This window comes from Alternaria triticimaculans, assembly GCF_023758025.1.
Source record: "Alternaria triticimaculans strain BMP 0046 chromosome Unknown scaffold_9, whole genome shotgun sequence".
NCBI lineage: Eukaryota > Fungi > Ascomycota > Dothideomycetes > Pleosporales > Pleosporaceae > Alternaria > Alternaria triticimaculans.
The window spans coordinates 709,123-735,377 of record NW_026055966.1 but is presented as its reverse complement, the minus strand read 5'-3'; the positions used below and the strand labels follow the sequence as shown (position 1 = coordinate 735,377).

Sequence of the window (26,255 nt, the reverse complement as noted above, 5' to 3'; positions counted from 1 at the left end):
GACAGCGAGCGTACCGGGCACTCTATCGCAGCGTGCGTGCCGTCTGCTGCAGTGATACGCGACGATGTTGTGGGTATCCTAGCCTTGACTGTCCTGTCAGTTTAGCCTTCGAGTCCTGAGGCACGTCCCGGAGCCGCCATCGTGCGCCGTCGGAAGGCGTGTGACAGCCGCCATGTGTGTGGACGTGTTCAGTACCACTGCACTCGCCTGCGAGTGGTCCCGACGGATATGTTGGGGTCCGTTCATCAGCTAACTCGAGCGCTCTGTGTCTCTGGCTACGGATCAGAGGAACCGTAGCAAACAGGCTGTCGAACGGCGTGATGCTGAGATATTGGGCGCCAATGGATCATTATATACGACCTCTCAAGTAGAGTAGTTGCAGTGGCTAAATTCCGAGCGTCTCTGTGAGTGTCTACAGACATGGGGCTCTTCCGTTGCATGCAACCGGGTCCCCCGTTCGATGCCCTTGGACAGTGCCCTACCAACCCCAAACCTGGGATTGCCGTTGAATCCAAGCCGTCTCGCTATCCTTGCTCTACTGCCGCGCAGTCTGTGCAGCCAGGCTCTGCCATCCGGCTGCATGGGTTACCCTCGCTCTGGCAGCATAGTGCGGACGGGCTATTGCTGCATTCTAGCGCCAAACGACCCTTGGGCTCTCTTCGGCTTCATTCGAAAGTGCTGTTGAGCATATAGAACAGTCGCTGCACTACGGCACAGCATCTGCGACCAGCCTGTCTTCTTGTACCTCGTCCCGCCGTGCCGTCCTTGCACGCTGACACATGCGCCAGCGGGCTGGACAAGGTCCCATTTCCATCGCAAACCCGGTATTTCGCTGAGTGCATACCGTCCTGTCGTTTTCGATTGTACCCTCGACGTCATCTGCAGAACGCATCAACCACACTGCAGCCCTCTCCGGACTCGACGAGGTGCAAGAGCAAAATCAACCAGGCCTGTGTCAACAAGCGAGAAACCTTAGCTTCCAAAGCGACCGTGCCTACAGAAGAAGAAAGAAGCCCAGGCGACGTTCGATTGGCTGCACTAGAGCTTGTTCGCATGATTCACGCCGCCGCTCGTTCATCTCTTAGCACGCTAGCTCGGAGAGACCCTACAGCACTGATCGGCCGCGCTCGGCACCAGTTGCACTCGAGACTAGACGGGAAGCGACGAATCACCGTCGAAGCCGCCACGGAAGCACGAGTGTAGAGGAGCCCCGATTGAGACGACTACCTCGAGGTACCCTTGCCAGCTCTTCTATCTTGTGTCTTACTCTTGTGCGTCTTCCTTCATGAGCACTGCGACGTCGTCGCCCTCGACGCTCTTCCTCTGACCTTCACTTCTAATTCCATAATATTACCAGATTACCCTAGACTTACCCCCCGACACGTAATCGCTGCTTGACTGGTCGACCAGCACGACACTAATACCCTCGAAGCCGTTGGAAACGGCCCTCTTTGTTGTAATATTCGGAGCACACCAGGGCACTCTCGACCACGGTTCGGTACCAGACCTGCGTAACCTCAGTTCAATCGCAGACTCCTCTTCGACATCAAGCTGGTGCTATGCCTTGCGGAGACAGTGCGGAAAGTACAGTGTTCTACGGGTTCCACAGTGCAGGTGCTGAGCGACGCAGGCGCAGTACACATTTTTTGTTGTTGCCTATATCTGCGCCTATTTCTGTTGGAAGTCACGGTCAAGGGTGGAGTCAACCTTCTCTCCGCAAGCGGGCCTTTAGTTCGGTCCCGTTGGAAGGCGAGCGCCAGATCCACTCCCGCGCGCGCCATTCTGATATCGACGCTTTCAAGAGGTGCCTCCAATTTTGAGAAAGGCAGCGCATACCACACGAGAACACGCATTATTATCGGCTGTGCTGGACTGGAACACTGAGAGCAGGCAGCCGCGCTTTGACGGTACTTTCTCCGAAAAGGGTCCTCCACCCATGGAACGGTGATCCACTCGCATTTTCATCGCTCATTACCACTACAGTCACTGGTCACGCAGCACCTTCGGACGGCACTGCACTCCGTAGTGACTCAAGCCTTTGTTCGATTGGTCACCTTTCGCGTATTTCTCTCAAAGGTCGCTAGCCGAATTTCCAAATTCTCTTATGTTCTCAGTATTTTTCGACCGGACGACTCCATCTCACCACCACATTTTCGGGCGTCTCTGAGACTTGGTCCTTGGGTTCCTTACAACACGATTACGACCGCCGACCTCTGCTACAGAGGGCCAGACCATGAACATGAACATCCCAACCATGTATCCGCACCACCCGATGCCGCCGCAGTATAACCAGCCCTACTATCAACAGCACATGCCTGTCACACTACCAGTCGCCAGTCAAGGCCCCGAGCCTTTGAGCCCGAACAATTGTTACCTGTCCGTCCGCCAGCAGCCTAAAGAGGCACTGGTCGCGGTCAAGAGCAAGGAAAAGTTCCGGAAGCCTGTGGATCCTCCACCCATTCTCCAGCTCAACCTTCGGGATGGCGTTGACGCCTCGAACAGCTTCTTACAAAACCCCTACATCTTCCTCAGTGCATCCCTGTACAAAGCGGACAGAGATGAGCCCGTCGAGCACACTCCCAATGAATCCATGGCCGGCACACTGGTGTCGTCCCTGCATCGTCTTAAGGATGTTAATAACAAGGACGGCGGTTTCTTCGTCTTCGGCGATATTTCTGTCCGGATTCAGGGCAGCTTCAGACTGTGTTTCAGCATGTACGAGTTCCACCCTTCACGTGGGGAGGTACAGAACCTCGGCTCTGTACTTAGTGAGAAGTTCGACGTCGTACTTCCCAAAGACTTCAAGGGTCTCGAAGAGTCGACGTATCTCTCGCGAGCGTTCTCCGACCAGGGCGTTCGACTCAGGTTGCGCAAAGAAGCTAGAGGGATGATGAACAACAAGCGTTCGTTTCAGGCAGATTCAGAGCCTACCTCCCAGGCACAGATCGCACCCAGCTACGAGTTCCAGTCGTCCAAGAGAAGAAGGGAAGAATACACCCTACCCTTAAACCCAGAGCCGACCACACAGGCACCCATCGACCACTCCGCCTACGAGTACGAGCACTCCAACAAGAGGAGGAGAGAAGACTCTGGCTACATCCTGCCTACCAACTTGGGCTCTGACCCCCCACCTCTGCCAGCGTACCCAAATAGCATGAATTTGTACGCTTCCTCCACTCTCGCACAACCACCACGGATGCCATTCCACCCAGGTCATTCAGGTCATCCAGGTCATCCAGGTCACCCAGGTCACCCAGGTCAACAGGTGTACAACTCCATGAACTTTAACATGGTACCCTCGTACGTCGATCATCAAAATGTTGATCCATGGGATCAGAAGATCCAACAGGAGACGGATTATAAGGTCTAGGAAGACCGCGATCGAGTTCCTCCATATCCAGATTTTGCGATCGACTTGCCCGAGTTTTGGCCCGATATCAAGATTCAACAGGAGACGGATTATAAGGTCTAGGAAGACCGCGATCGACCTCCTCCATTTCGAGATTTTGCGACCGGCTTGCTCGAGTTTTGCCCCGATATCAAGATTTTGTCATGCGAGGACGAGGCAGAGGAAGAATTCCCCTGGTCGAAAATGTGATGACTAGGTCGAGTTCACATAATAAGCACACGCTGGAGAAGGTATCGCATCACGCGTCCGTCTCGCTCATTCAGTTTTCGATGGGTATTTGACTTAGCTGTCTCAACCCTTATTACATGGTCGGTTTGCGCGTGGTTTTCGGACGTCGTCGTCCCCACGCTTTTCTTTATCAGCATGGTGTTATGACGAGGCCATTATGCATTTGGGTACGGAGTCATTAATCACGACAACATGAAGTCGTCTTTCTCTTTGTTTCTTTCTTATACATCGCTACGGTACTAGGTATCACACTGTCAACGGAGAGAGTAGTAACCCTACCCTCCTTGAGATCAAAAAAACACACCGCCCACCGAACTCAAAATACAAACAATTCAAAATTACACACTGAATCCCCATGAGTGATGCGCTTGACAATGAGACCTTCCTTTGCATCGCGTCCCCCGATCCCGTACCTGCAGCCGCAACATACACTACCAGCGCGCGCAAGCCCTGAAAGATTTGGAAGACAAAGACGGCCACTCGGCTCGTTACCACCGTCACATGCGAAAGCGAACGTGTAGCGTAGATCTCATTGCGCACTTCCAGTCTCAGACTCGCGCTTGAACTAGTGATCGACAGCCGCGAAAACCTGCCTGGTGACATCGGGCGATGCCGTGCAGTAGCAACGCACCGGGGTTTCCCGTCACAGCTGACGAAAAATGGTACGAGATTCTTGTGCGGGCAAATTTGTGCCTAACTTAACACAGGCCATGCTCTTGCGGCGATACGAAGACGAGATCTTGTGCTAGCTGGGTTCGTGGTTTCCGTGTTGGGCTGCATTCGCATCGCGCAGTGAGGATAGAGAAGGTTTGGGGACGGTTGAGTGACAGGATGAACGTGTCGCAGGCTCTTCTGGTAGGGAACTGGTCCATCTTTCCAACAAACAAGTCATCGAGACCGTGGAATACATCTCTCTCGAGCCGCAGTCCATCCCGTCTCTCTACCAGACACTCCCATCGATGCAAACACGTTACACTATTCCCACCACAACCCCCATCTGCTTGCCCCAGCAAGAAAAAACTGGTAATGGTTCGGTTCGCTCCAGCCCATACTCGCACCACACCCCCCCTCCCTTCACTGCCGGACCCAACCCAAGCCACCCAGCCCCTCGCCTCGCTTCCCCCATCGCGTACTTCGCGTACATTCGCGCGTCTTCGCGTTTAACCCAAGCCACCGCGCCGCCCGTCAAGCTCAAACGCCACACAGCACCCTAAACCTTTCCCACGATCGCCGTTTCACACTCATTGCCTTGAGGATCGTTGGGCCCCACTTTTCGCGTCGGCTGTATGGCTGGAAAGGGCATGGTTGGTGAGATGACGCGCATGAGATGGAGGTAACGTGACTTAGTGCGTGGTGCTAAGGGACGGTTGGGCCGAGAGAGTTTGGGGGCTTGGCGAAGGGTGAGGTGGTGATTGGTGGGGGTTTGATGATTGTTGAGGGGTTGAAAGGGGGTTTGCTGAGGGAGGCGTGGTTGGAGGGGGTGATGGGGTGGTTGTGGCGTGGTGGGCAGGATGGGTGGTGGCACGATGGGAGGAGGCGAGGAAGTTCAGGGTGCATTAGAGTTTGTGGTGAGTGCTTGATTTGCTACTTGTGCAACTAAACAAGACGACCAGCTTGTGGTGTGTTTCCATGATTCGTATCTTGGGGGAGCTCATACGGTAGCCTGAGGGATACGCTACGATCATAGTCGTGCCATTACATCAAAAGCCACCAATGTATCCTCCACGCAGCAGCATTCGAAAGAGATCTATACCAAAGCCTACAACGGGATAGGCATCGCCATCGAAAGTCGAACGTATGCGCGTCGTGTGAATCTCAAGCTAGAGCAAGAATATTGCCTAGGCATAGTTCGCGGTGACGGATCCGTAACGAACGCCTTTGACCAAGAGCGTGAACTCAAGAGAAGACTGGATAGTCATCTCGACGCGGATGTCTAGTGTGTGGTAGGCACGACCGGCCAAGCCTGAGCGAGGTTCGTAAGCGCTCTGAGGAACACCACTCAAGTCGACATGCAATGTAGCGACGGTGTAGACATCCTATGCTTGGTTAGCAGATGCTAGATGCCGTATGATTGCGAAGTTAGTAGCTTACCTTGTCCGCTCCACGGCTCGGTGCCTCCTCAGCATTGGAAGCTCGCAGCTTCAAAGAAACCATACGAGCAGATTCCGGCCAGAAGTAGGCTGATAGATCCGTGTATGCGTGCGCCTTCGAGTCCGCAGCGAGATCTTGACCCTTGTTGAGCAACCACCTCATCTGGCCGGTAGCTTGCCTCTCACCAGTGTACGGACATCTGTACGCATCGGTAGGATGGTGTTTGCCGTTGATGAATGTTGAACGGAACTCAGTACCATAGTGCCGACGACACTTGCGATTCTTGATGTGAGCGCGGCCATCACCCTCGAGGCCTTTGGCAGCTGCACCACGAACGATAGCGGACCATCTAAGTTATGTCAGCTGTTGCCCAGAGCGATGGTTATAGGTGAAGTTCACATACGCATGAGCAGGTCGGATCGTCGCCAGACCGTTGGCTTCAGCGAAAGTCTTGATCTTTTCGTAGATGTAGGGCGACTCAGAGGAGCCACCAACCATGAAAACATACTACAGCTATCAGTTTGTGCAGATAAATGAAAGAGCTTCCGAAATCGACTTACCTTCAGCTTCACGTTGCCTGTGCGACGTGCCTGCAAAATCTGCTCAAGCAAGAGTTCGTATGTGCGACGAAGCGGAAACTCAAACATCTCTTTGATATCGGCCCTAGTATTGTGAGTGAGTGATTTGAGCCTCGAGGAGATAAACTTACGGAGTGATCTTGATTTCGCCATCCTGGATACCTCTCGCGTCATCATCTTCGACAGAGCTCAAGGGGACGGGCAGACGTAGGAAGCTGGTCTCATGTCCAGAAAAGCCGGTCTTGACCTCAAGAACGAAGTCTTGGACCATACGACTCAGCTTCGGAGTCAGTGATGTACGTGGAAGATCTTCGCTCCTCTCTCCAGCGATCAAAACGAAGTCAGAAGTACCCAAGCGACGTTCCAACCACTTCAGAAATCCACGCTCGACGAAGCTACCTCCACACTGATCACCACTACCGACAGTGGCTTCTTCTAATGTGGTTGGCTCCAGCTCAGCGACGCGATATGAGATCCTGATTTCGTAACATGTCAGTAGTTGCCAGGCTTATACATAGGAACTCGATTGACTCACAAATCGACTGTGCCTCCGCCCATGTCACATACGACAAACGCGTCGCCGACGGCAAACTGCTCGTCTTGAATGCCTCCTCGCATAGACTGAATGGTGTAAATTGCAGCGGCTTCGGGCTCTGTAGTGAGAACAGTCCTCTTCAGTTGAGGAAGCTCAGTAGTGTTGAACCCAGCCTTGTTGACAGCTCGCAGCGTTGAGTCCTTAGCGACGTCCGACCATACAGCTGGCACGGTGACGACGAGTGTGAGAGGTAGAGTCCGCCAGAGACCTTTGCCATAGTGGATGTCGAGGTTCTTGATGAGATGAGCCTTGACATGCGCAAGGTACTTCGCGATAACCTCGACTGGCTTAGCTGATGGTCGCGTGGAGTCACTCAGAGTGAGCTCTCTCAGTATCTTGTCTACTTCACCGGCCTTCGGGTCGTCCAACAAGAGTTTGGTCCACATATGGCGCTGCTCATTTGGAGCGATGAGCGAGCCCCAGTTGGAGAGGTCCTTCAGCGCCAATTCGCTGGGGACTTTGTCCTTGGTAGCGATCTTGGTATGCCGGGAAGGCCAGTCTTGAACCACGATGATGGTCTTGCCGACTACACCTGTATCCGAGGTCTCGCAGAAGGCCACACCTGCATCGTATTAGTTGGCGCCCAATGCTGAAGCTACTTTCAGGTTAAACTCACCAGTAAAGGTAGTGCCATAGTCAATGGCTACGACCAGGCGGTTGCTGAGCATGGCGGGCGGGTGTCGATGCGAGGTGAGGTGGGGATGAGTCGTGTGGGTGGATGATGGAGATAGAAAGAGATGGCTCTTGTGCGAGCACGAAAAGCTTTAGCGAGAGACTTGAAAATTTTCGGTCGGAAAAGTGAAGGTGAAAGTGAGTTTGAGTCCCTCAGTAGTTTCGCACAAAGCAAGCCACCTCCACCGACCACTCACCCACAAAGATCTCGCAACCACCGCTTCAAATTCTTCAGCCCACCATCCCACCATCCCATGAGATTGCCATGCCAGGTTGGGTCAAATCTTTAGTGGGATACGTAAGTCTCTCGATGGATCTATGAGTAACCTTTCGCTGACTAGCTGTGACCAGTACGAAGCTGTCATGGGCACTTCTCACCCTTCTCACCCGGGCGATCCCAGTCATCGCCATGGAAAGCTCAGCGTCGGCGCGTCATCAAGGCAGACAGATCTGGAAGTTGGCCACATGAGGAGCAAGAGTGAGGGCGTCCGAACGCGGTCCGCGACGATGCAGTCGGCACGCAACATCAAAGAGTTGCCTAGACGTGTACGCGAGGCGCCACAGTCGAGAGAAGAGCTCGAAAATCTCCTCGCCGCTTTCCAACTTACGCTTACCGAGCGCGATGAAGAAGTCGCCGATCACCGCGTCGAGCATACCAAGCTCAAGTCCAAGTATCGTAAGCTCGGGGAGTCCTCCGTAGAGCTGGTCGAGAAGATGAAAGAGCAAGCGAAGACTATAGAAGAGCAAGGCATGAAGATTGGCGAGCAAGACAAGACTATCGGAGAGCAGGCCGGGACCATTGCGAAGACAGAGCATACGTTGAACTGGAAGGCCGATATTCTGACTCACGTCGTTGAGGAGTATATGAGGCCATATTCGCAAAGGATTGGGGAGAACATAAAGACGTTCAGCAAGGAGTCTCTCTACGATACTCTGGCCTCCATGGCTCGCGACGCCGCAGAGCGGGATTCCATGCAAGAGCAACTCTCGACCTTGCAGAAAGAGTTACTCGGAAGGGTCGAGAAGGTACACACCGCATCTGACGACCACTTCGCACAAGAATTTCGTGCTATCGTTTCGCTTGTCAAGACCTTAAGCCGTACCGTTCGCGCCGCCGCTGGTGTGGATGTCGCAGAGGCTCTCGGAACTGGCTGTCTTCAACAAGACGTGTCTCGCGATCAGTGGAACAGTCGAGCAAGGAAGAAGCTACTGGTGGAGGCTTGGGTCTGGTCGGTTCTCATCGACAGGGTCTTTCGCACACCTTTCTCGATCTTTGGTGCAGACTGCGAGCCATTGAGCACGACCTGGCAGAACATGTTCGTGACCGATCATGTCAACGGCTGGCCAACCCCGACTTTGCTCTCGGAGAACTGGCGCTGCGCAACCATGGAGAGCATGTTTGCCTTGGTTGATCGCTTCTCGATCACCCACGGAAAGGTGAACGAAGTACCTAAGCAACTCGAACCTGCGGTTATTACTACGCGCAACTGGATCCAGACAACTATCGAGAGCGGTCTTGACACGATCTCCTCCGATCCCGATGTCTCGCAAGTGGGCAACATCGTCAATAAAGCATTCGCGTTGGCCGCACATATGTCACTCCAGAAGTCCCGTCTCCAGATTACATATCCTAAAGTAGGAGAAGTTTTCGCAGCAGAGTCCATGAGCTATGTGCCAGATCCCGACGGCGAAGACATTGACGAGGGCGTAGTGGCGTTCACTGTCAATCCAGGCTTGACCAAATGGGGTGACACACACGGCAAAAACCTCGATCACCGTTACGACATCGTCGCATCTCTGGTACAACTCGAAAAAGCCAAGGAGTTGTTCATGGAGAGGAAGACTGAACACGACTATGTCGACATGTTTGTGCAGAGCTACAAAGTCGCAGTCCCTCGTTTCGAGGACTTGGAGGCTCTCAGACGCGGCCGTGAGAGCGACCGTTGAACGGAACAGAAGTATCCCTGGAGCAGAGAGTCGACGACGGCTATGAGATCCGGGTTATGGCAGTTGGACAGTACGTTCTTTTGATGGATTGATTCTGGTATGGCGGATGTACTGAAGCGGCACATGTGTACTCTTGCGACACGTGAGCTGTTTCTGCGAAGCTTCTCAGTAATCCTGTTTCTAAATCTGAACGTAACCCCGAAGAATGTACGAGGAAACCTACTTTACATGAACGCTTTGATGCTGTGCAGGCGTGATGATGACAATGCGTGTGCCTGTTTATGGGTATATTCTAGAAGAACGAGATGCACTAATCCATCTTCCTAACTGCTAGGACAGGAATAAAAGGCAGATGAAACACGCTCTTCCTTTCGCGCTGGCAAACTATAGGAGACGAGGCGCGATCGGAATCGAGATGAGGGTGAATGTTCACGTCAGAGGCGCGTCCGAGCGAAGCCATTTCCGCGGCTAGCGCCGAACGCGTCTCGGGCATCCTCGATACTACGCGCATACGAGCCGTTCAAGCACCCGCACCCACGCATGCCAATTGCCCTTCTGCCATACTCTCTATTTTAATCACGTCTTCTATTATTCTCCATGCAAATGCACAGCATACCATAAGCTTCACGCCGCCCCACCAGCCCCTCTCAAATCCTCCCGACGCGTCTCGCAGCGCGTTTTCTCGACACCCGCACGCAGGGCAAACCACTCTACCGCCGCCGCCATGTACCTTCCGCGAAACCTCATAGCCCACCTATACCAGAACCTCATAAAACGCACACATGCCGCCGCCCCGCCCGTTTTACTCCTTGTCGCCCTCGAACCAGACGCGCTTTGTGCCTGCCGAATCCTTACCGCGTTATTGAAGCGCGACTACATACAACATAAGATCCAACCGATAGCTGGATATGGCGATCTATCACGAGCGGCAGAAGAGCTGGTTCGGCCGATGCGGACAACAGACGGTGGAAGTGGAGGCGTTGTCATATGTTTGGGCGTCGGAGGCATGGTGGACATGGAAGAGATACTAGGCCTGGACGTGGATGAGGATGGCGAGGGCGGCACTGGCGATGTCGAGGTCTGGCTTTTGGACGCGAGACGGCCGTGGAATCTTACCAATGTTTTCGCCGCCCCCATAAGTCAGGACCCCGCAACGGGAGAGTTCGTGCGGAGACAAGCGGGGGTGGACAAGGGCAAGATCACGCAGTCATACCAGTCGTCAAGAGGTGGAATCATAGTTTTTGACGACGGTGACATCGACGAAGAGCTACAGGCAGAGCGTGAAGCATACGCTGGGCTTGAGGAGATGCCAGAGGTGGGGGAAGAAGACGACATCAGCGACGACTCGGACGATCCAGATGATGAGGAGCCGCCCTCTGGACAAGCACCCAAGAAGAGGAAGTCGTGGGGCGAGGAAGATGACTCTGAGGATGATATGACAGATGATGAGCGGCCAGCACAAAGACGGAGGAGTAATTCGGTATGTATAGTCAATGTTCAGACGGATCCCATGCTAACATTGTCCAGGGAGGCTCAATACCATCGTCACCCGAACCGAGACGGCGAAGAGGCCTGCTAGCAGCGCAACAACTAGGCGGCTCCTCCGACTTCTCCCGTTCAGACTCCCGCAGCCGCTCCGCATCCCCATCAGTAGCCGCACCAAAAGAGAAGTCGTTGAAGAGCCTCCGAAGGCAGCTGATCAAGAAGCGGAACAAGTACGCATCTACACTCGACAAATACTACGGACTCGGTACCTCCTACTCAGACCCCGTCTCTTCCCTCGTATACAACCTAGCATCGGAACTCGGCCGCGAAGATAACGACCTCCTATGGAATGCCATCGTTGGTGTCAGCAGTTTGGAACTATACGGGCGGACAGGGAGCGGTGTTGGCCTAAACCCCCTCTCAGCACAAGGTGGTTCAGCAGGCTGGAATGGCAATCGCGGAGAGAACATACGCTCTGTCCTACGAGACGAAGTACGTCGACTCAACCCTGTCACAGACGCCTCCAGTGTATCCCGCAATGCAACGATGGGCGAAGTATGGGGTGTCATCCCAACAAGCGCTCTCTCAGCAACCGACAAGTCAATCCGCCTCTCCCCCGAGCCGCGTTTCCTTCTCCTTCGGCACTGGTCTCTCTACGAAAGTATGCTCCACTCGCCCTACCTCTCCGCCAAACTACACATCTGGAGTGATGCAGGGCAAAAACGACTCGCCAAACTCCTTGCCAAGATGGGTGTTTCACTCACTGAGTGCAAGCAAAGATACACGCACATGGATATGGAGCTCAAGCGCGGTCTCCGAGAACGCCTCCTCAAGTTCGCACCACAATACGGTCTCGATGGCCTCGTACCACCAAAGTCAGGTACAGGAGACCCCAAAGACGGCTGGGGTTTCGTACGCTGCTGGGGCTGGAAAGCATGTCTCTCAGCCATCGACGCCGGCGTAATCCTAGGCGCCATCCTCGAAGTCGGCGACGCAAAGAACCTGAACCAATCCGCCCTCGACAGTTCCAACTTCGTCGGAGCCAACGACCACACCGAGATGCCCTCCTCCACGCAAGAACAACAAGACCTCGCCCAAGAACATATCACCAGCCGCTTCTGGACCGCCTACGATGCCCTCGGCGACATCGACCGCCTAGTCGAGCACATCAGCACAGCCCAACACCTCCACCGCGCCATCCTCCGCACCGGAACCGCCCTAATCGAGAAGAAACAGATCCGCCACCTGCGCGCCTTCCGCATGGCCGTCGTAAAAGAAGGCCCCGACGTCCAACTCTTCACCCACCCGGGCGCCCTCACCAAACTCGCCCTCTGGATCGCCGAAGCCATCGTCGAACTCAACGGCACAAAGGGTAAAAATAAAGGCAGCGAGCTCGTCATGGCAGGCCTCGATGACTCCCGCGGCCTCTACGTCGTCGTCGGCCTTGGCGGCGGCGGCGCAACTGAATCTGCTAAATCACGCCTTCAGAAACGCGAAGCGAAACTCAAAGCTAAAGAAGCGCGACAGGCGCAGAAGGCTGAAGCGAGAGAGTCCCGCCGTAAAGCGCGTGTGGCGCGGAATCTAGCTGCTGGGCTTGAAGAAGATGAAGTTGCCGATGACTCGGAGTCTGAAGCCGAAGAATCTGATTCCTCGGATAACGACTCTGAGGATTCTGAAGATGAAGATGAGGAGAGAGGGTCCGGCAGGAATCGATTCGGCAACGCGTTTCAAGAGGTTGTTAGGGAGACGGGAGCACGAGTAAGAATGGACAGTTTCGAGGCGTGTGTGATTGAGATTAAAAAGGAGGATCTCAGTGGGTTTTTGGAGAAACTGAGTCAGAAGGCTGTTGTTGGGTAGAGATATTTTCTTTGTGTCACGTACTGATTCTGGGGCAAGAAGGCGATGATTTGGATTCGGTAAGAAAGGCAAGGCAAGATACCACTTTTGCAAGAGGAAAGGTTGGATTTCGGGCACAGCGCTTTTGCATTATTTGGCATTTTTGGATATGGGGATATCCATAACATTTTTCTTCTATTGATTCAGGCATATTTGTAGGCAGGGCGAACGATGTACAAGCGATGATATTACAAGAGTACTTAGCATAGCACAACCACAACCACAACACAGCATAGCATTACAAGTAAGCATAGCAAGCAAATCGTATTTCATGCATAACATATCCAATTTTCAACCGCTGAGGAGAAGAAAGGAAAGTGGTATCTTTAGGTACTAACGCACAAGCAAAACGGACACACCGCTCATCCAAACTACGATGACGACCAAAAACTACTTGGTATACGAGCGCTCTTTCCTTCCTCCCATTGTTAGGCCCTCACCATCTTCGCCGTCGTCCCAGCTTCCTTCTCCACTACTCCTTCTCTTTCTTGTCCTTTGCTTGACACCATCTGTCAGCCTTCTCTTCACCTCATCAAGGTTACCATCAATAGTACTGAAAGGCTTGAGCTGGAAGCCGCCCAGATTCGCACTGCTGCTATTCCGGCTGCGGCTCTTCTTCGGCGTCTGCGGTCGACTAGAGAAGAAGTCTTGGTTGGCGAGGTCGTGGAACGATTCGTTGCGCGGTATCTCGTTGATGGAGCCGGGTGAAGCGGGGTAATCGTAGGTTTCGATGTCCTGACCTGCTTCCCTTTCGGCGTCTTCGTCTGACTTTTGCGGTGGTGTGTTGGGACGCTCTTGCTTAATGAAGGGATCCTCGACGATGCGTTTGGAGTGGAAGTCCTCGTACATCTCCGGACCGAGTTCGTTGATGATGTCGTTCACACGCTGGGCGAGGTTCTCACGGCGCTCTTGTAGTTTGACAAGTTCGTTGTTGGAGAAGGGGTTCATCATCTTCCAAAGGGGACCGAGGGACTTGAGGATGTCCATGGCGACTTCGCCGAATCGGAGAGCGCCGTATGTGAGGGTGACGTAGACGACGAGTTGGGGGATGATGAGCCAGCGCTTCTGGATGCCAGCAGGAAGGTATCCGTTGCATTGGTTGTAGGAGTACCAGTAGAGTCCTAAGCAGACGTACCAGGCGTAAGCCGTCGGGGCGGCAGCCATGGCAACGAGAAGTTTCCACGTAGCCATGACATCTCTTGCTTGAACTTTGACGTTTGATGCAGCGAGTGCCTCTCTGGCCTTCTTGATCGAGACAACCTTAGTGACAATGAAGACCAAGCTGAAGAGCAGAGTTCCGGGAAGGACGAGCATGCTCAGGAAGAGCAGCTTTCCAAGACGGTAGAAGAAAAGCCCAAATGCCGTGATAGGATGCATCTTTGCATATTGCACCTGGTGATCCCGGAGGCCGAGCGCCTTAAGCTTGCCGTTGTAGGTGGTGACCTCCTTCTTGAGTTCGACAATGCGAGGGTCGTCTTTGTAGCGTTCGTAACCCTGGACGAGGCGGCGATTAAGCTCCACGATCCTGGGAAGAGGAAGCTTCGTGCCTTTGGAGTTGTAGAGGCGGCGCACAGCTTGGATGACCTAGAAGGGTCAGCAATGAGAAAGACTATGGGTTCGTATTGCACATACCATGAGTGTATCGTAGTCGGGTGTTGTGACCGTGACGGAGATAAGACCCTGACGAATGGTTTCCAGCATCTCGCCGATGGCCTCGCGTCTGCCAGGGCCATCGAACTTCTGGGCTAGCTCAGGTGGGACGTGGATGGGCGTACCGAACTCGATGACGGCCCTTGACCGGAATTTGTGGGCGTGGAAGTAGTTCATGCCGACGGGAATGATGTTCAGATTGCAGTCAGGCTTCGTTTGCACTGTACCGAGCGCCATGATAGCAACACCAGCTGGAAGGTGTTAGTACATGGGAAGTTCAAGCTGTGCGATGACTCACCTTTCAGAGGAAGAAGATCAGTTCTGTCGTGACTACCGCCCTCAGGGAAAATACCGATGCTTCCTCCGTGGTGGAGAACCGCATGTACTGCGTCGTAAACTTCTGTCTGATCGAGCTTGGGCGCTACCTGGAAGGGTGTTCCCTCGTACCCATCAGCGATACCCTTCTTCGCATTGGCCCCGTCCACGAATGTGCCGTCCTTGGTCATGTCGTTTCGCCCAGTCATCTGCTGCATGGCAACACCTCCCTTGAAGCCACGCTTCAGCCTGATCTCTTCCGGGCCCTTGATCTCGAGTATCTCAGCGGTCGCCGCCTTGTTGTCCACTTTAGGCAGTACGAGGGAGCCGCCGACCTGGAATTTCTTATCTTCAAAGTTGGTGCCCACACCCCGAACAAGCGTCGGGTCGTTGATGGGATCGGGGAGGTATATCTTGCCCTCTGCAGGCTTCGTCATGTCCATGGCTCTTCCTACAGGCACGACACCTGTCAAGCCAGCCATTGCGCCTACGAACTTGCGCTTCATCGATTTATCGGCGATTAGGAATTGGATTCGGCGGTCGGATTCTTTCTTTACGACTCTCATCAACATGAGGGGGTCGACAAACTGCTATGTGTCAGCATACATCCTGACGAGGTAGCGTCGCAACATGTCCTACCTGGTTCGCGTGCGGTGCGCACACGAAGATAACGGGGCCTTCCTTTGGCACCTTCCAACTACTCCTAGGATGCACTTCTCGGAAGAAGAGCTCCACCAGGATCGAGAACGTCCACAAGAAAGCATCGTACACGTATTTGTTCATGACGGCGAGCTTCTTGCCCTTCGCATCTCTCTTCTGGGTCGCCATGGCGGCTACCTAAACCACGATTATGCTGCCGGCGGATGTGAAGAATATGGTATGCGCCGCCAGGAGGGCGAGGTTGGTGTAGCCTCCTATGGCTGGTGGTGCGTATCCGTCCGCGGACGCGATGGCGAATGCGACAGGAAACGAGGGGTGACGAGGCACGAAATGCGCGCACGGCGATACAGGGTCGCTGACGATGAAGCTGCGTTGGAAGCTACAGTGTTATCCCTCGTTAGCATCAGAGCGCAGACTCAGACATGTTGTCACGCACCTTCACGTTCTAGCACTTTCTCTATGTAGGTCGCGTGCAGAAGAAGAACATCAGGCCACAGTAAAGGGAAGTTCCGAGTCTGCGCGGACCTGGATAGCCGATACCCGACGAGCGCTGGCCCTGCTGAGGAGATCAAGCTTTCAGCAGCGCATATCCGCAGCGCTATTTTCGTTGTTGAGCTCGGATATGTGGAGGGTTGCAGATAGGGCCGGGGAAGTGGGATGGTTGCTATGTCATCGCACATTAATTGTTGGCGGCCCTTTTCTAGTGGGGTAGGAGCCAGCTGAGCCCGCTCCACCAAATGTCACGGCTGAGGATGCGCCACACCGATGAAGGTATCTGGCAGAAGTTTACCTACATTGTTAGCTATTGGATTCACACGTTGATGACTGAGTCATAATCATAATCACAGATGCGGATAGTTCAGACGAAAGGACCATTATACATTCCAATCTATCAGAGGGTGACGTCAAGCGGCCCGGGAATATGGTGGTCTATAAAGCAAGAAGGGTATATATGTACAGTAAAGAAGATGAAGACAAGATGCAATGTGCAGATGACGGCTTACACCATAGCAAAGGCCATCGCTGCCACCAACACGGTGACAACAGAGGTGCTGACGGTGAGGGCAGAGCCAGCGCCGAGGAACTGCTCTGGAGATGTCGGGTTGGGCAAGCTGGTATTAGCAGCGGGCGCCGACATCAACGTGGTAGTAACAGGAGGTACAACCGGAGCTGGCGAAGAGTCTACGACAAGGCCCGTGGTCGCCGATGCTGCCGGTACGTAGACAGTCTCGGTCACGCTGGGCGTGCAGCTAATTGTCGCGGAGGAGCGAGCGAGAGTCACAGTCCGAGTTACGCTGCGGGCGCAACTGCTGGATGAGCCTCCGTTCGACGGACTAGCAGGCTTGCCTGAGGCCGAGGGTTGAGAGCTTGAGACCGACGTGCTTGTTACGACAACGACCGAAGAGACAACCTGTGTGGAAACAGGAGCTTCATCAGCCTCCGGGAACTTGGGAACGATGTTGTGGTTGTCGTTCGAAGGCGCCTCGGTGGATGGGGCCTTGCTGGGTGCAGGGGTCTCGCTGGTGACGCTTGATGAGGGAGTAGCTTCGCTGGCAGCTGGGACTTGGCTAGACACAGAGGTGGCTGAAGAAGCGGCGTCACTTGTCGCAGGAGCAGGTGATGGCGCTGGCGTAGAGCTAGGCTTCGGGGAAGGGCTGCTTGATGGCTTCGGCGCGCCGTTGCCCTTTGCAGGCAGGGTACCCTTTTCGATCATCAAGAGTGCCTGGGTGACTTCCAAGGCCGACAGCTGCTGGCCGACACCCGAAGTGCCGTCCCAGCTTCCAGTGTACCACTTGCTGCCGCATGTGACGCCGTCAGTGCCTCCAGAGCAGGCCTTGGCCGCACCGACAGCGGAAGCCTTCAGCAACGGCACGATCTTGTCCTTAGTAAAGGGAGCGACCATGGCAGTCTTGGCAATGAAGCGAGAAAGGTATGCCTTGAATGATTGCTGATCGAGGTTGCAGTGTCGGCCAGACTCACCCGTCTCGCAAGCCCACTCGTACATGATGTCTGTGGCGTTCTCGTAGGGGCTGAAGAATAGCAGTTCAGCGTGATCAAGGAAGCCGGAAGTGCGATCCTTCCAGGTGCTCTCGCCGTTGGTGTAGTCGTACATGAAGGCCGATCCATGGAGATACATGGCGTTGTTGTAAGACCACTGGGTCTTGTCGGCGACTGTGGCGCAGTTGGTCTTGTCGTCTGTACCATCGAACACCTCGTACTGGTCGCTGATAAGTCCAACCTTCTTTGTCCAGTCGTAGATCTTGACAGCCCAGTCCGCGTACTTCTGCTCGCCAGTGTAGCGAGCAAGGCGCGCACCAAGAGCGAAAGCGCAGCCGTTGGAGATTGAGTTCTTGTAGTTGTAGCCGTAGCTGTTCTCAGGGTACACCTGCCACTTCAGTCCTCCACCGCAGCTCGTCTCGTCCCAGCGTCCGACGATGTTCTCGAATGCGTTGGTCACGACCTCGAGGTAGCTCGCAGGCGCATCTGCGGGATCGGGGAATTGGTATTCGACCGCGCTCATGACGGCAAGCGCCCAGAAAGCCTGGTCATCGTTGCCAGTCTCTCCTTTGCGGTAAGACAGGATGAAGTCGTTGTCGGGGCCGTAGTTGGCAGTCAATGCCTGTTGAAGCGTCTTGACGTGTGAGTCGTCGCCGGTGAACTGGCTGTACTCGATCATGCCACCCCACGCGGCGCCACCCTCCCACCAGTAGTGGGGCTTGGGCCAGACTCCGACACCCTCGATGGATGTGCCTGTGGCGTTGCCCTGGTACATCGACATCAGTCCGTACGCGTATTGTCGAGTGACGGCGAGGATTGACGCTTCTGAAGGTTAGCTTTGTAGCGCGGTTGCTGCGAATATTCTCACCTTCATCCTCGGGGTCGAACTTGATACCGCCGGCGGTCGCTGTAAGGGCACTGAGGAGCACTGCTCCAGTAGTGGTAAAGTACTTCATATTGGTTGAGAAACGAATGGGTAGAGATCAAAAGAAGGTAACGACTAAAAGTCAGGAAGAGAGAAAGGGAAGAAAAGAACGACTGTATAGCGCCGAGGCTGCAGAATGTGAAGGAGAGCAAAGCACGCATGGTGAATGCCGGGAGTAGGGCTTATCTAAGATCGAACTCGCGTGGACCCATATTTCTTCGGTGAGGGCAGTCGGGGAAGGAGCGCGCGGGTGCAGCAGGGATTGGGTAAGCGGGCGTTTCGAAACGCAGGAACAGATTTGGTGTCGGCCAATGGCTAACTAGCACGCATGTTTCAGGTCGGCGGCTGCGCTGCTTTTGGGCCTCTATTTTGGCGCCACTGTACGGTCGTCCGGGCGGCTTGTCCTTCATTATTTGGCCTCCTCAAATCCCTTGTGTTCACTGGCCGTGCCGACGCATTGTTCCTTTGCTATTGTTTGGCTGCTAAGAAAAGATCGTCGCGTCGCAGTGCTCTCACGACCAACACCAGGACCGACTGCTTACGCTACGGATGATCAGCTAGAGGTACACTACCCGCACGAATGAGGGGCGAGAGGGGCCGTCGTAGTGCTAAGAGCGCGGGGATCATCACAACCATAAGCAACAGGAAAGAATGTTGAATAGTGAAAGTCAGCTTACGGACCCATGGCTCGTTCATGAGGCGGAGTTTAATCAAAATCCCCCAACTCATGCCTCGGCCCGTCTGCGATCATGCGCTGAGGCGTCTCGTCCCAGGTCTACCCAGAACGCCCCCATATATGAATAGTACGCGAAAGTAACACAGCCACTCAGTTGACCCCCACAAGCCTCTTCTCCTTCTTCTCCTTCTCTGATTCGCGCAGTGCGGCGATCTCCTCTCTTGTCATGTTGTACGATGCGTTGACTTGGTTGAACGGGTTTTCGGGGTGCTTCTCGAACTCCTTGCGGATTTGGTCGATCTTCTGCTGTCGTCGCAGACCCTTCTCGTCCTTCATCTCGTCCAGTCTTCGCTCCTCAAACGCAGCGTATGCAGCCTTGAAGCGCCTCTCGGGATGGCGGTCCACCTTGTCCTGGCTGTTGCCCGTGATGTCCAGAGCGTCGAGGGCGTTGTCGATACCGGTGGCGTTGAGCGCGCCAGGCTTCGCGTCGAAGGAGCCGAGCGCTGAGTCGATGCCGCCCCCGCGGGGCTTCTTCTCGGCTTTGGGGTTCTTGCCCTTGGGCTTGGAGGGCAGGGAAGCCTCCTCTTCACGGAGCAGGGCTTCCTTCTCAGCCTTCTTACGGGCTGCCTCAGCGGCCTTCTCTGCTGCGGCCTCGCTATGATATATTAGCTACTGCGTAAGTAGGGGCGAAGATGCACGTACGCCTTTGCATTTGACTTTGCGCCCTTGTTCCATTCCTCTGCCTCTGCCTTTTCAGCTTGTTGGTTCTTTGCAGCCTGCTTCGATGCAGCGGCGTCTGCTTTGCGGGCTTGTCCTTGTGCCTTCTTCGAGCCCCCTCCATCGCCGCCGGCCGCGCCCTTTTTCGCCATTGTGTTGTGAGGTATGCGAGATCGTATTTGTTTCCGAAGTGGATGGACGTGGTGCGCGAGTATTTCGATGTGTCGTGTGTAGTTGCGAGTGAGTCAAAGTTTGGTATGCGGCGCCTGACAGCGGCTTGCGGGCATCAGCGGGGCACAATGGCGTCAGACAACACCGACACGCGTGAATGACTAAGCACCACTGAAGGCTCTTTCCACGCGTACTCGCAAACGTCTTCGCTCTTGTTGAACAGATGAGATGTCATTCGTTTCGGCTTACAATCACCTTTCTAGATACAGCACGAACAAAGAATACCTCGATAAAGGGAACTTGGCTGTTTCAGAGCCTGCGTTTCTGTTCATGGAATATCTACCTTGCCAGGCCTCATGATCGGATGCAAAGAATGGACTGTTACACAATCCCCTCTTCTTTCTCTCTCCTTATGTGTTCTCGTCTCGCTCGCATCGCGTTACCCGGAGTGAGCTGCTTCAAGCCGAGCCATGGCGAGTTGATAGGACTGGGTCCCGTGTAGATGAAGATGTCATAGAGGAAGCCTCCAAACGCGCAGCCAAGGAATGGTGCCACCATCGGTATCTAGACATGGTCAGAAAGAGCTATGAACGCCATCAGAAGACAAACCCAGAAGTAGTAGCCGCCAGCGGACCACACCTCATGACCATACCCGACCGCATAAGACATCAGTCTTGGGCTGAAGTCACGAGCGATGTTGATCGCATAACCAGTCTGCCAGCCGAAGCAAGACCCCAAGCCGAAGATCAGGAAGAATAGGCAGAGAGGAAACCATTTGTCGGACTATAGAACGGTCAGCATTGTCTCATTTATCACTGCTGTCAGTCGTACCTTCGGAACGCCATTATTGCTCGGATCCTTCAACGCGAAGATGACGAACATCAACAGTGTACTTGCGATGAACTCCGAGAAGAACTGGCTAGTCTTGGTAAGGAATGGCTGTGGGTAAGTACAGAAGATGTTCGCAGTAGCCTTCTCAGCCGGAGGCACTGTTCGCATCTTCCCGCCCTCAAACCAGTCGATGGAGCTGATGTAGTTCGCGTATACGATCCCAGACCCAACGAACCCACCGAGCATCTGTGCGGCGAAGTACATAGGGAACCGCCGCCAGGGCAGCTGACGAAAGATGCAGTTGCTGAGTGTAATCGCCGGGTTCAGGTATGCGCCAGAGTCGCCTGCGACGTACAGCCCAAGCATGACGCCCAGGCCCCAGCTTCTTGGTGTTAGCATACCTTGCGATCTTCCAATACTTCGATGTTCGACTCACCCCCAGTTGATGGACTGATACTGCCCGAACCCATTACCACCTGGAGCCGTCGTCTGTCCAGTCGAAAGCAACACCTGCGCAACCGCTCCATCACCGAACATAACCATTATAGCAGTTCCCCAGAACTCCGCGAACGGCTCCCTCATTACCGTCCGTATGCGCGACCAAAGCAACTCCGACGCCGCACCGTGGTCATGCTCTTCGTCGATGGGTGCTTGAGGATGCAAGCCAAGTACCGATCGCTTCCGTTGAGCGCTCGACGACGTTCGATGGGCCGAGAGTTCAGAGTTGGTAGAATGCGCCGAATACTGTGTTTGCGCTTGGGTCAGAGGTGTAGCACTCGTACCAGAAGTAACGCTGTGCAGGCGATCATCGGAGCGGTCGTCTGCCCAATCCTGTGTGATTGACCGCCCTGGGGCCATGGGTCCTTCGGTAGTCATGCTAAACGCACGTCAAAGCAACACTAAACGAAGAATGAGGGACAGTCTAATCCAAAGCCTGTTGAGCCTCAACGCCAGTATCAGCGTGAGAAGAGTACTAGCAGACGCACAGAAATATCCTACTCAGCAGAACGCGACTGCTTAAGCATGTCTCGTCGCATGCCCTCGGCTCCGTATACCCCGTATGCTTGAAGACGTCACAGCATGATCTCCCATCACGATGCCAACGCCATTGGAAGCCGATCTCGTACTTCCCCTCATTTCTACTAGTCAGATCTTCCGGATTAGGGGGAGGGTGCCCGCGCCATGAGCTTGGGACGTGACTGTCGTTCGCTAGGCATGACGTCTGTCAAGGCTGGGGGCGTTATTTCCGTGAAACAGGCCGGGGGATGGGGTTCTTCATGGGATTGTTGGCAAGTGTGTGTAATGTGTGGTATGAGTGGGATTTTGGATATGTAGCATTGCGGTAGGTAAAATCGGATTGAACTGATGCCCCGTTATTCCCGATGAAACAAGTGGGCTCTGAATCTGGGGTGCAGATGCGTCCACGGGTCCGGCGATCGCGATGTCCGGTTAGCGCGAAGTTTGTCAACCACCACCTACCTAGGTACTAGATAGTCACTGTTCGCCCACTGACCGCCTATGCCGTTTCCCTGTCCTCATGTACTCGATATATTCTTTTTGACATGTCACCCACATGGAATGTACCTTCTCTTCCGTCGATCGGTACACTCTCAAGGCTGAGATATGGCGATAAGCATGCATGATGTCATCAGGCTGCGCATGAGGTGGCAGCTGCCTTGTCACATTCCGCACCCATCTACATCCTGCTCACCAACTCCTCAACCTTTCATCTGAATTCCACTCGAGGTATACCTATAATCGTTATCTGACGACCAATGCTCTTCCATTTCAACATCGTCCGTATGTCTAAGGAGCGTTGACCCCGCATCGGTCAGCAGCGGACGTTGGCCATATTATCTGCACGAAGAGTCCAATACGCGTGGTCGCCCTCGAGATCGCACACATCTGTCACGCCATTGAGACATGGTGCAGTGCGCACTTTGCGAATCAGTCGCGGACGCGATAGAGAAGAAGGTGGAGTATCCTGGCGAGTACGTGTGGAAATATCGTGATGTCCAGCAGAACGCTGGGTGCGTTACATGCCAAAAAATAGCGGAGGAGTTCAAGATCCATACACGGGCCGATTACGTACGAGAATGGACCGGCTTTGTTTCCTATTCTCAATTTGATGGCAATTGGATGTTGCAGATGAGTGGCGAAAGAGTGAAGGGCGGGGAGAAAATCCCCTGCGGGTTATTCTTGGACATTTTTACAAGTGCAAGCGCGCCCGGGTTCTCCATTTTCGACCGAGAAATCAACATCGAGGGCATCAAGAGATGGATTGATAGATGCGAAAAGGACCACGGCGGCGTTTGCCACACAATCACGAACTCGAGGACTGAGATGCCGAATGCCACAGAATTACGGTTCATCGACGTTGAGAAACTTTGTCTCGTGAAACAATCAGAGCATGGCGGTGACTATCGATACGCCGCCTTGAGCTATGTTTGGGGGACAAATGTCGATCCTTTCCAGACAGTGAAAGCCAATGCCGAAGCTTTGAGCCAGGAAAATGCGTTCGACCTCCCTTGTAACCGCACTCGCCTACCCAACACTATCTCGGACAGCATATCGTTCACACGCGCTCTAGGCCTTCGCTACTTGTGGGTGGACAGATTCTCTATTGTACAGGACGATGAAGTCACGAAGCCCCATCAGTTGGCTTCCATGGCATCTATATACTCCAATGCGTACGTCACTATAGCTGCTACGGAAGGGGAAGACAGTGCCTACGGCATACCTGGAGTCAACAAACAGCGACCAAGGAAACCACCCTTTGAGGTATATAATTTTAGTCCCAACTGCCGCGTCGAGGTGTTGAGGCCCTCACGTGGAGAGCGAAGTACATTGTATCATACCCGCGGCTGGACTTTTCAAGAGTGGACATTCTCGCGTCGCTTGATTGTTTTCCGTGATCAATCAGTTTCTTGGGTTTGCGAAACAGACACCCAGTCGGAAAACGCGGAAAGCAGTTCTATGATTCCCACAAAGCTGTCACCGCGGAGTTGGGATACGTATCATGATTTCCATGGATACTGTAATGCGGTTGAAGTCTACACAAAGCGGAAGTTGACTTATCCCGAAGATGTTCTAGCTGCATTCAACGCGTTTATGACTGTGCAAGAACGTGCTATGAAAAGCAGTTTCATATTCGGCATACCAGAGCTCTTCCTGCCCATTATACTTTGCTGGCACCATGGCGAAGACCGCCGCCACTATGACGAAAGATCTCGTCAGGAAAGGCGGACGGATCGTCAAGGCAGCGTCTTAAGAGCTTTCCCTTCTTGGTCATGGGCAGGCTGGTTTGGGCCTATCAACTTGAGTTCTGTCAATGAAGCACAGCTGGCGACCAGAAGACTGCAATGTTCCACTCTCGACTATCCTCAACTTAATAACTTTTCAAAAGTTATCATAGAACCGCATGGCGAGCGCAAGGAATACATCAAAGACCTGCACTACTATGAAACTCGCGGGCTGACTAGTCTAGTCGTGAACGAACACTATCCCTCCAGTTTGCCTACCAAGGTATTTGATATGCACCCTATAGCCCAAGAAGATGATACACAAAGCTTAACAGCTGGATGCGTTCTTTCCCCTATCTTAGCATTCCGGACTCGGCGGCTGATTGCTTCCTTGTCTAAGCATGTTCGCCTCGATCTGAGATCAAACACGCCTGTCTTGAAAGGGTCTGAAGGTCAGGTGATCGGTATCTTGGACATCGACATCGCAAATAATGCTCTCCAGTTACCTAAAGACGAGGTAGAGCTTATCTGCATCAGCTTGGCTAGGCCTGTGTGCATTAAACATGCTCAGCAGCGTGATTTCGATGTAGGACGAGTCTTTCAGAAAACCTGTCCTAAGGAGTGCTTTCCAGACTCGAAACAATTCGCCGCCAGGATCTATACACCAGCATCAAGATGGCAGTTCATGGCTTACCACGTTCTATGGATCGAGCGGGAAGACGGGATAGCATACCGCAAGGCTATAGGACACGTGTGGAAGGATGAATGGGATGCTGCAGACACGGAAGAGGTCGACATTCGACTAGGATAATCGACACATGGTGATACTGTACTGTATTTGTATCTGCCTGGCTGCACTTTCACAGCGCGAAGTCCAACGTCATCAGGATGCGAGACGACGACAACGACTCACCCCGCCGCAACTATCTACTCCATGCGGTCTCCAGGAGCCAACATCTCCTCCTCGGAGTCAGACTCGACCTTGTCAGGAAGCCTTGTCTTCCTCAACTTCTTCTCAACCCTCTCCATCGCCTCACCCCCAACCGGCATGTCGGTGTCTATGGCCTGCTCGGTGGCCTTGGTGTTGTCCCGCTCGGACTTGCGGCGGCCGTTGTACTCGTTCTTGCGCTTCCTTGTCGCCAAGACATCTTCTTCGTTCATCTGTATATTGTTAGCATTTGTAGTTTACAATCGAAGTATCTTCAAAAGAAAGAATAACTTACCTCAAGAGGATGCAGCAAATCGCGAATCACCCTCACCACATCGACTGTAGTCACCAAGTCAAGGTCCTTCTTGAACCTCTTGTTGATGTTCCTCAATTCTACCGCCGAATTGATCTGGCTGCCCATGTAGTCGCCCTGGCCGTGCGTAAACTCCGACAAGACTGCCAGAGTGGCCAACAGGCGCAAGTCCCAAGTCGCCGCGTCACCGGCCGGACGGAATGTACGTCCACCGTACATGGGAGGGGGAGGGGGGAAGGAGGTCATGTCGACGCCCCAGTTCTCTTCGAGGAGGGCGAGGGAGGCGGCGGCGGGGTGTGTAGTGCCCAACTTGTTGTTGGGGATGCTGTCGAGCGTATCGAGGAGGTCACGTACGCTCCTGGGTTCCATGGTGACTTGCGGACCGTCGAAGGGCTCGCCGCGAATCATGTCGCGCTTCTCGGTGCGGGTGAGATCGGAGAATGTAGACATGATGTATACAAAAAAGCTTTAAAGTGATGATAGCTTGATTGTATGTGGGTGGTTAAAGGAAGCAGAGTTACGACCAGAAGAAGATTTATATGGCCTAGGCTCCAGTGCGTAAAAGTCCTGCAGTGAAGGAGGGTAGTGAATTCTCCTTCACTCTCACATTCACTTCATATTCCCGCCAAATATCTACACTCACTGCGACTGCAATCAACGTATACTCACCCGCTAGTACTGAATTAAGCAAGAGCAAAAATGACGCCATCCTTAAGTCTGAGTGAAGGCGAGTGAAAGACATCAAAGTGAGCAAAAAGGAGCAAAAATAAATAATCACAACACTGCGGTAGACTATGAGGATCGAACTCACTCACCGAAATGGCTGTTATCAACGGTATTCTCAAGGTCAACCCAGGAGACGCATCCAGGGATTATTAGGCCATTCGGAGTCGTGTTGCGATGGAACACTGCTCAATTGATTGATATA

The 26,255-nt window shown here is 53.7% G+C and overlaps 9 protein-coding genes across 9 annotated transcripts; 3 read left to right on the top strand and 6 right to left on the bottom strand.

Annotated features, from left to right (window-relative positions):
* Nucleotides 1-2,254: 2,254 nt before the first annotated feature.
* Nucleotides 2,255-3,370, top strand: J4E78_006682 (uncharacterized protein; the record flags this gene model as incomplete). The annotated part of the gene is made up of 1 exon (XM_049367292.1): nt 2,255-3,370. The coding sequence occupies one exon, from the start codon at nt 2,255-2,257 to the stop codon at nt 3,368-3,370; it is 1,116 nt and encodes a 371-aa protein (XP_049221039.1).
* A 2,105-nt stretch (nt 3,371-5,475) lies between these two features.
* Nucleotides 5,476-7,569, bottom strand: J4E78_006681 (uncharacterized protein; the record flags this gene model as incomplete). The annotated part of the gene is made up of 7 exons (XM_049367291.1): nt 5,476-5,673; nt 5,729-6,077; nt 6,132-6,235; nt 6,289-6,391; nt 6,438-6,782; nt 6,842-7,463; nt 7,518-7,569. 7 exons carry the CDS (start codon nt 7,567-7,569, stop codon nt 5,476-5,478), a joined length of 1,773 nt encoding a protein of 590 aa, XP_049221038.1.
* Nucleotides 7,570-8,080: 511 nt separating this feature from the next.
* Nucleotides 8,081-9,520, top strand: J4E78_006680 (uncharacterized protein; the record flags this gene model as incomplete). Its single annotated transcript, XM_049367290.1, has 1 exon — nt 8,081-9,520. The coding sequence occupies one exon, from the start codon at nt 8,081-8,083 to the stop codon at nt 9,518-9,520; it is 1,440 nt and encodes a 479-aa protein (XP_049221037.1).
* Nucleotides 9,521-10,244: 724 nt separating this feature from the next.
* On the top strand, nt 10,245-12,862 carry J4E78_006679 (uncharacterized protein; the record flags this gene model as incomplete). The annotated part of the gene is made up of 2 exons (XM_049367289.1): nt 10,245-11,000; nt 11,048-12,862. The coding sequence occupies 2 exons, from the start codon at nt 10,245-10,247 to the stop codon at nt 12,860-12,862; spliced, it is 2,571 nt and encodes an 856-aa protein (XP_049221036.1).
* A 429-nt stretch (nt 12,863-13,291) lies between these two features.
* Nucleotides 13,292-15,694, bottom strand: J4E78_006678 (uncharacterized protein; the record flags this gene model as incomplete). Its single annotated transcript, XM_049367288.1, has 4 exons — nt 13,292-14,485; nt 14,534-14,802; nt 14,850-15,453; nt 15,506-15,694. The coding sequence occupies 4 exons, from the start codon at nt 15,692-15,694 to the stop codon at nt 13,292-13,294; spliced, it is 2,256 nt and encodes a 751-aa protein (XP_049221035.1).
* Nucleotides 15,695-16,526: 832 nt separating this feature from the next.
* On the bottom strand, nt 16,527-18,480 carry J4E78_006677 (uncharacterized protein; the record flags this gene model as incomplete). Its single annotated transcript, XM_049367287.1, has 2 exons — nt 16,527-18,346; nt 18,393-18,480. 2 exons carry the CDS (start codon nt 18,478-18,480, stop codon nt 16,527-16,529), a joined length of 1,908 nt encoding a protein of 635 aa, XP_049221034.1.
* Nucleotides 18,481-19,275: 795 nt separating this feature from the next.
* J4E78_006676 (uncharacterized protein) lies at nt 19,276-19,994 on the bottom strand (the record flags this gene model as incomplete). Its single annotated transcript, XM_049367286.1, has 2 exons — nt 19,276-19,780; nt 19,828-19,994. The coding sequence occupies 2 exons, from the start codon at nt 19,992-19,994 to the stop codon at nt 19,276-19,278; spliced, it is 672 nt and encodes a 223-aa protein (XP_049221033.1).
* A 400-nt stretch (nt 19,995-20,394) lies between these two features.
* Nucleotides 20,395-21,702, bottom strand: J4E78_006675 (uncharacterized protein; the record flags this gene model as incomplete). The annotated part of the gene is made up of 4 exons (XM_049367285.1): nt 20,395-20,577; nt 20,623-20,796; nt 20,845-21,226; nt 21,281-21,702. The coding sequence occupies 4 exons, from the start codon at nt 21,700-21,702 to the stop codon at nt 20,395-20,397; spliced, it is 1,161 nt and encodes a 386-aa protein (XP_049221032.1).
* A 3,311-nt stretch (nt 21,703-25,013) lies between these two features.
* J4E78_006674 (uncharacterized protein) lies at nt 25,014-25,777 on the bottom strand (the record flags this gene model as incomplete). The annotated part of the gene is made up of 2 exons (XM_049367284.1): nt 25,014-25,247; nt 25,310-25,777. 2 exons carry the CDS (start codon nt 25,775-25,777, stop codon nt 25,014-25,016), a joined length of 702 nt encoding a protein of 233 aa, XP_049221031.1.
* Nucleotides 25,778-26,255: the final 478 nt, after the last annotated feature.